At 42.8% G+C, this 9,185-nt stretch overlaps 1 protein-coding gene across 1 annotated transcript in view; it reads right to left on the reverse strand.

Annotated features, from left to right (window-relative positions):
* Window positions 1-8,621, reverse strand: part of LOC117808475 (partitioning defective 3 homolog B-like) — a 30,720-nt gene extending 22,099 nt beyond the window's left edge. Inside the window, exons 1-3 of the mRNA XM_034678231.1 lie at window positions 8,126-8,621; window positions 7,160-7,231; window positions 835-936 (exon numbers count right to left, since the gene is read on the reverse strand). Of these exons, the coding sequence (XP_034534122.1) occupies window positions 835-936; window positions 7,160-7,231; window positions 8,126-8,242 (291 nt within the window). The 5' untranslated portion in view covers window positions 8,243-8,621. The remainder of the gene's footprint in view (window positions 1-834; window positions 937-7,159; window positions 7,232-8,125) is intronic.
* Between the last annotated feature and the right edge of the window lie 564 nt (window positions 8,622-9,185).

Below are 9,185 nucleotides of genomic sequence, written 5' to 3' on the forward strand. Positions count from 1 at the left end.
GGATTTCAGGCGGTTTATTAGCACATCTTAAGAATGCATTATGGGGGAAATTAGCAAGAGGAATGAAATCTGCTCCGTGTGTAGAAATTGGGCCACCGCCTGCTCCAGACTGTGACGGTACATCACTTCTGTTTCGGAGAACTTCCCTCCCTGCACACGGCTGATTTGATTTCAATCTTAAAACTGTGTCCTTTCATGTTTGGGAGGAGAGAATGAACATGACAGCTAAATCACACAGCACACTCACCCTCTCTGTCTGAGGAGCAGGAGGGAGAATACATTCCTCAGCGAGCACATATGGAGCGAATGACGATGCAATTGGATCCAATCAGGGTTTATTTGGCGAGCGGAGGAAAACTCTTTTTGTCACATTTTGTTTGTTTAGACGTCGAACACCAAATGACAAGCTAACCAAAGCTTTACAAAGTCTCTCTTTATTAGATGTCCTGTCTCTCTGCCAAGCTGTAGGGGAAATAAATCCACAACCAGACTCTAAATGCTGCTAAAGATGGAGGATTAATCCACTCTGCTTTTACTTTACTACAGACCAGGTGAGAAGAAGTAAAGGAACAGAGTGAGATCTGGCTTTATTCACACTTCAGCAGCAATCTAGATTTTAAAAAAGGCCCGGACGACTGGGAAGTTACTTTTTAAAAGATCTAGGCATTCAGCTTTTAGTAAAAACCTTGTGAACAATGAACACTGATGTAATCAGCTGGTTTAAGTCTCTGGGCTGTGCAGATCATTTGGCAAAGTAAAGTTAGATTAACCGGTCATTTAAGGATGGATTTAGAGAGAGCACAGAGCTCACTGTGTGCATTGACTAGTACTCACCCTGTCTCTGTCCTCCACCAGATCACTCAGCATGTCGTCCATGTCTAGAATCCCTCCGTCCATGTACTCCAAGTGGTGGGTCTTCACTGCAGTCCCCCCATCCTGCAGAAAAGACACCAAAAATATTAATTGCAATGCAGGAGTTATTATATTAATTTAACAGACTGAGCAATGTGGAAATATACCAATATAAATTTGCAAAAAATCCCTAAAATTAATTGAAATTAATTTCATCAGATAAGCTAAATATAAATGTTTTCCTTGAGAAGTTTGACACTGTTTATGTGGCTTATAAGACTGAAAATTGAAGATGTCATCAGGCCACAAGACAATTCAGGGACAAGAGAGGTTTATTATGTACACCTGTGATGATGGAGATTGATGTGTTAAGATCAGGCGTGCAGCAGGTTTCTCAGTCTGCAGATAAAGCAAGAACCATGACCTACATCCCCCTGCACATGCACGACACCAGGTTGACCTCGAGTACAGTTTGTACACAAGAATGTCAGAATGTGGCGGGAGAGTCGAGGAGAGGAACTCTTTCCAGTTCTGCTGGTCTGTGGGAAACAGCGGCGGCGGCTGCGGGCACATTCCTGACTGGTTTCAGTGTCGGAGCGAACACGCCCCTCAGGGCACCAAGAACTGAAAGTGGACTATTTACACAAGAACTGAGAACTGCATGAACAATGGCATCTTCCTCTTTTTGTGCTCCGGATTCTTCCTCCATGCAACAACGTTATCTGTAAGAGAAGTGCTGCTGTGAAGTTTAAAGATAAGGATGAGGATAAACTGAGAGTTAGAAATAAAGAACTGGAGAAATATTTACTTCTTTTTCACCATGATTTCTATTAAAAGTAATTTAAAGACCAAAGAAAGACGTCTCCGACATGCCTTATCATTTCTAACAATGTGTGCAGCAGAAAAAGTCCCATTAGGAGCAGGACGACCCAATAAACAATATGTCAGAGGCTAGAAGAGGTCTCATGGTCGTGAATGGGCTTGCTCTTTCTCCGGTGTGAAAACAAAAAGGGCGTCCGCCTCAGCCGAGTCCATTCTCTCAGGACAGAATGCTCACTCTCAATCACAGGATGAAAGCCTGACAATTCAACCTCTCCTTCTTCAGAAGTTCCCATGATGACCAGAGAGGAGAGGAATCTGCAGAAGAGATTCAAAACATAGCGCTCGTTGCAGAATTGCAAATAGGCGTGCAATCCAACGCTGCAGAGGCCGATGAAAGACTTTAGAGCTGCCGGATTTTGTTGCATATCGATGAAGCGTAAATATCAGCATTTCCTGGAGAGTCTTTTTGTTTTGAAGTGATGCTTTGACACAAGAAGAAGTCTGAAGGTGTCTGTTTTGGGGGCAGGAAAATTAATTTGAATGACTCGTCAAATTGCTTTGTATCACGTTGTACCGCACGTACTGTCTGATCATTTCCCAGCATACACCTGGGGGGAAAGCACAAAAAGAATGAAGGGCAGTGTGACAGCATCCCTCCTGGAGTCCTCTGTGTTTACAGGAGAGAGTGCTGCTTCTAGAAGACTTTATGATACAAGCAGTTCGATGTTACTGGATTGTTTTAAAGACTTTCTCTTTAATTATCTTTTAGTTTCTATTTTATTTCTAAAGCACTTTGTAACCCTGTCTTGAAAAGTTCTATATAAATAAAGATTATTATTATTATTATTCTAAATAATGTTTATGAACAAGGCGGCATGTGCAGGAGGGAGATGTTGAAACAAGCAGCTGGAGCCAAGACGTCCAGGCAAAGCATTTAGAGCGCCAGAAAAACCGGTCCAACCTGAGCTGCAGCCGGCATTCTTCTCACCAACACTGTTTACTCATCTGTGTGTGTGTGTGTGTGTGTGTGTGTGTGTGTGTGTGTGTGTGTGTGTGTGTGTGTGTGTGTGTGTGTGTGTGTGTGTGTGTGTGTGTGTGTGTGTGTGAGAGAGAGAGAGAGAGAGAGAGAGACGGGGGAAGGGCGCTAATTGGCTCTCTTTCGATTACATCACATCATAAGCACATTAAGACACACACACCTTTAGGAAATAAGGAGCATTAGTGCGATTTTTCCAGGGGAGAGGATTAATTCACATGCCTGGATTAGAGAAAAACAATGGCTAAGTGTTAATTAAGATCACCTCTGCAGGCCTCAGCACACCTGGCACACTTGAGCTTCAGTTTCCTCCGCCAAGACTCGGGGAAACACACTTTCTACTCGCCATGAAAAGGGATGAATGTATGATTCTACAGAGGGGGAATAATCTATAACACTCCTCTGAAGTCCCCTTGTTGTCAATCCCCGCTAATTCCCCTTTGAGTTCCCGGACTCCTCTGGTGAAATGAAGAAACAAAAGGACTCAGGAGTCAGTCAGTCATGAGAGGAGAAGAATTACCGTGACAGTTAGAAGAGTAAATTCCCTGCAAATTACACCATTAAGTCCCGCACCGTTTATCTCTCCTTCCTCTCCCTCTCTGGTGAGCAAACATGACACCACTCCAGAATGGCGGAGCGATTAGTGAAGCTGAACTCGGCGCTGGTGGCGGTGGTGGAGGTGGTGGTGGTGATGGGGGTGCTATTTCACACTTTGATCCTCAGAAGAATGTGTAATTACACAGCTGAAGGAGGACGGCGTGGATTAAGCCGTGACGAAAAACAAAATGTCTTTAATGAACGTGTCGATGAGGCGCTGTCTTCATGTCAGGGGGGAGGAAGGCTGTGAAGGGCTTTTATTGTGAAGGGGGGGAGACGACTTGACCTCTGCAGACGCTGACATTCAACTGTGACGAGTCCTCAACCATATCTCCCTCTTCAGCTTTCACAAGGAGGACACTTTCAGGCAGTTATCACTCAAATGTGGTTGCAAAGATTTGAAATATGCAAAGCATGCAGGGATGGCAGACAGAGTGCAAAAACTTACACAACAAAGCTAAGGCGTGATACAACCAGAAAAAGTGTAAGAACATGAGAAGTACTGAATCCAGAGTGTGATAAACCTTCACGTGCACAGGTGAAAACTGAAACTATCTGATGATAGATCACTTGCTTGTTCGCATCACTTCCTGTTTGAAATCTAAGTCCCGAATTTGATCTCTCTTTTCGTTAGTTGAAAGTTGAGGCTCTGTAAACGAAAACGATACAGAACCTTGTCTCCCTCTTACGTCACGATGTCTCCTTACGTTTCAGTCACATGCCGACAGGAATCCGCTGCAACCATGCCCTTCAGTGAAACAGTGAACACCCAGCATCAGTATGCTGCACTGTAGCTCCACTGGTTTCTGAACTGGGAAGGTATTTCCCCTCAGGGACTTAAATGTGTAACATAGTACACAATTAGGTTACACACAATTACAGATGTGTCATGAAGGGGAGAGTTTGAAAGTCTGAAACCTCTCAGAGAAGAAAGACGGCGTGTTTGAGACATGACATCAAACTTTAAAATGTCTTTTGCATAGCTGAGTTCTGACGCACTTACCAACCCACACTGGACGACTCCTCTCTCTCCCACACGCATCAGAAGAAGGAGGAGGAGGAGGGCAGAGAGCTCTCAGTGGTGTTAGTGCACTGTCAGGTGTCAGCAGAGAGTCGGTATGGGGGCTGTAATCTGAGCCGACGCACAGTGAGACGGAGAGTTGAGACAGCCACAGACAGATTCTCCTGAGAACGGAGAGCAGTCACAGGCTCCATGCTGGTCCCTCAGGCTAAAGTCCTGCACTAACACAGGGAGGGCAGTCAGCGGTTATTCTACCTGATCACAGGTGAGAAGAAGAGGGCTGGGATGAATGGATGATCAATTACAACGCAAGAAATCCAAAGAACGTCTCTTAAATGTGAGAATTAGTCGGTTAAGGTCATCATCAATTATCCAACCTTTGACTTTTTACCGTTACGTAGACAAATGAGCAACATCAGAATGACAGCAACCAGCAGGATGGCCAACTTATGTCTGCAAACTTGTTACAGCTACAGTCGAACTCACCGCAATGTCTGAAACTACAGCCGATCTTTCTAACAAGCCTGTTTTCGAATATTTGGCGTCAGTGTATCGATAAATAAATCCCAAAAACCAAGATGACTACACATTGCATTGGTTCAATGTGCAGAAACTCTGCAGGAGAAGCGTTTCCCACCGTGATGAGAGCACATGCACTCACTTCTATAAATCAGGCTTGAGTGTAATCAACAGTAATGTTCTGCACGCAGAGCGTCAGAGCCAACAGAGGCGTTGTTGATATTGTTTTCTCACCAGAGGAGATGGAAACAGCTGAACACATACAAAGTCACAGCTGAGATCACATTAAAATAAACTGCTAATTAAGAAAGTCTACATGCCATTACTGCAAAGCACAGTGCAGAAGCCTGCTCAGCACGGTTATAAAACAACACACACACCCTACGTGATTAAACCCAGGTTTTTGACACTGTCCTTGCTGTCAGCGGAGAGGAGAAATGTGCGGTTAATGTGGGCACTAAGTGGATTCTGCTGGCAGGAGCTGGTCAGATCCATTCAGCCCTCTGACAGATACAGAGCCGGACTGTCCTCATCAGGATCCGCCTTTATTACAAGGAGAGGCGAGAGAATGCTGAGTCAATGTCTGAGGAGGAACGGCGCCTAATTATCATGCGTTGTGAAAAGCAATCAGAGGCCGGGGTTTATTCTGATCACACGGCAGCGTTTAGCCAACTTCAGCTTGTGCACCGCAGCATGTCTCGATGAGGATCAACAGGGACCGCCGGGCGAAGGCTGTGGATGTCAGAGGGGCAGAGACAAGACAGCTCAGGGGAGCAAGATGAACTCCTCTGCATGTGTGTGTGTGTGTGTGTGTAGCCACCGAAATCAGCTCCACCACTGCTTCCGCCACGTGCCAGCCTCCTGCCACCTGGACGAGTAGCTCTGAGAGGGGGGACCAGCCAACCGATAAGACCCAGGCCTGTCACCAATCCTAATCCCCAATCACTCACAGGACAAAGCCTCCTGTCCACGCTGCACCTCCCCGACTGTGGCCACATTGAGGAGATCAAACAGTAAACTTCCACCTGCCCGCTGAGATACCGGCGCTTAAACAGGGAGCCATTGTAGAGGTAGACAAGCGCTGCTGCAGCTGGAACACACCGCAGCACACTATCACACTGGGACAGCACACACACACAAAGCTACTGATTAATAAAAAGGTCACTTCGGCAGAATGATTTATGTTCAAGTGATTGCAACATCAGGGTGCAGAACACCGGGGTTTTTATATCTTTCTCTTTGTGGGAAATTCAAAACAAAGCAACAAAAGAGTCGCATGAAAACAACAAACTACAGCAGCGGTTCTCTGCGCCTGTAAATAAAACAGCTCGCTTTAATTTGCTCATTGTGCACAAGGGGATATTTTCCTGACAGCGCATTGTTTGTTGATGTCTATGCTTCCTCTTCAATCGTCTACTTCTTCATTTCTCAGAGTTCATCTGGCCGCAGATAAGAGCGGGTATGAACATCCGATCAAATGCACCAAAGAAAAGTTTGATGCATATGACAGACACACACCCTTCTGCTCATTTTTCCTGCACGTATTTTGCAGCCAGTGGCACAAAGATTAAATAAAGTTAGAGATGGCGAAGGAGAGGCACAGTTTGTTTCGCGGCAAAAATCGATCAAATCACACGCAATTACAGGGAAGGAGAGAGAGATCCATGACTGTGCATGGTTTTTGCATACTAGTTAGTTAGATACATGTATGGATATGATTCTTAGACCTTAATCCTAACACAGTGGTACCCAAAGTGTGAGGGGGGAATCGCAAGATGTCTCCCAGAGAGGTTTGTGTATCTTAAGTAATCTAAAATTGCATATTTGACCCACTATTGGACAAATATTGACAGCAAAAGTAGTTGAAATTGAAATAAAACCTTGCAAATACAAATGTTTAGAAGGTTTTCTGGCTTTCTTTGATGCCAGATGATTCCTAAGTGAACAAAATCATCAGTAACAGGAGGTTAATTCACAGCAGCACGGCAAACACAGTCATGTGCAATCAAGGAGGTTCTTTTTCTGCAGACCAGCTAAAAGAAATATGAATATGAATCAACAATCAATTAATTCATGCGACAGTCTTTTGCACCTTTATTTTGGGGGTCACTGGCTTAAAAGTTTGGGAGCCCCTGCCCTAACCCTTACTGTCCTAGCTCCTAGAGATGCGGTCCTTAACCTGCAGCCTGCAGCTCTGCAGACTCATAATATTGGACACATTGAGCATTTTAAATGCCTTCTTCTTTTAAATAACAACTATGACATTCAACTTAACAGTCCAAAGTTGTTATGTTACCTTTTCTGTCCCTCACCTTCAAACCTGTCCTCCAGAGCACTTCATCTCTTCCTGTCCTCAGCTCTTTTTCTCCCTCTCCTCCTACCTCCTACCAGCAAAAGGATGAACAGATGAAGCAAGATATACTGAAAGTTTTCGAATAATGTGACATATCAAACAAGTCTGAACCTTAGCTAATGCTCTAAAATTCACTAAGTTAACATTTATGACAGATAAAATGTCGTACCTGGAAAGTCAAAATAAAGTAAAACCAAAATTTAAAGGCACCAAAGCAGGTGTTTCTAATTGTCTTTTGTCATTATGTAACAGTAAAGGTTGATAAATCCCTTTCTATAAGGAGTTATGAGCCAAGAAAGCTTAACAAATTGAGAGAAAGCAACTGCAAGTGGAGTAATATTAATGTTTTATGATAATTAGCTTCACCTGCTAGCATTACAAAGCTAGCAATGGAAAAATAATAATAAAAAACACTCAATATTAGTAGAAATAACATTAATTATCAAGCCTTTTTGGTAAATACAACGTAAATAAGCCAGCATAACTAAGTATTATGCTAATTAGCTTCACCTGCTGGCTAAACTTTTACATGTAAAGCTAGCATTACAAAGCTAAATTAAAAATTAAATTAAATGAACAAACACTCTTTTTTTTTAACAGAAATAACACTTATTATTGAGCCTTGGTTGTACATACCACGTAAATAAGCCAATACAGCTCACTAAATACGTACTTTTGAATGTGAATACTATGACATATTGTTTTATTTAAGCTAACAGCTGAGCTGACAGCTGAGCTAACGCTACACGTCATACAACAAACCTGTCACGTGACCCGGACATCAGCCAGGTTGTGGACGCTGCTTCGTACAAAATGTGAAGATTAACTGAGTTAGAACACCTTTAAATGAACTTTAAGTGAACACAGTGTTAAAGTGAAGTCCCCTGAAGGTTAAGAAGTTTAAGTTTTCATTAAAGAGGGTTACCTTCTCCACGATCCTGCGGTATCTCCTTGTCGCCTGATCGATTAAATCCCGGACTGTCCATCCAGCTTTACAGGGAACCACCACGGCAGTATCCCCGAAAGTTACCGTCACTTTCATGTTAACTGTAATCTACAATAGCTTCAGAGACAGTTCAGATATTAACTCAAGTGTACTGTGTTCCCCGACCCGGAGCTGCTCCCTTTGTGGCACCTGTGTGTCGAAACTGGAGCAACAGGTGTCTCAGGTCAGGATGAAATCACGGAGAACTCACTAGTCCGTCTTCACCGAGTCAGGCTGTGGGGTGAAAACTTCAGCAGACGACATATTCTCAGGTAACAAGGTGTTTAAAAGTGGAGGAAAAAGGTGACTACAGCTGCAGAGTGAGAGTTTCTGTCATGCTGAGCTGTGCGCTGATCCACCCAAACAAAACAAAGTGCTGCAGGAACCAGGAAGAAATCACAGCGACTCCTGTCCTCCAGGAAACCACTCACACTGCTGCACTCTAGTAATACTTTATGCAAAATAAATGCATTACAAATACCTTTAAATAATTAAATGATATAATAATTATGTTTTATAAAGATTCAGTACTGTTTCAGAGGTTTTATGTGTACCTATAATGTAATAAATAAAATAAAAGACCAAAGGATATCAAATTTGTCTGTAAATTAAACTTAATATACTTTGAATAAAATAGATTAAAATATATATATACTTTTTACTTTATTAAATAGTTTTCTCTATTTATCCTGTATTTTTTGTTCTACTCTTGCTATGTCTGTGTTGCAACAACTGAATTTCCCCTGGGATCAATAACTCTTATCTTATCTTAATAACACACCTTTTTCACATATTCTGTTGTGGCAATAAAGAACAGAAAATCAGTGCAACATATCGCCCCTTTTTTCCCCAGTTGCATCTGCATAATAACAATTTTATTCAGCTTTATTTGGCTTTATTATCACACTACAAATTGTGCAGATATGCATATCAAAACAAGGAATCCAGATGAGCTTTGGCAATATGACACAGATAATAATGGTACAAGGAAAGCCATGCA

This window comes from Notolabrus celidotus, chromosome 24 (assembly GCF_009762535.1).
Source record: "Notolabrus celidotus isolate fNotCel1 chromosome 24, fNotCel1.pri, whole genome shotgun sequence".
Taxonomy (NCBI): Eukaryota; Metazoa; Chordata; class Actinopteri; order Labriformes; family Labridae; genus Notolabrus; species Notolabrus celidotus.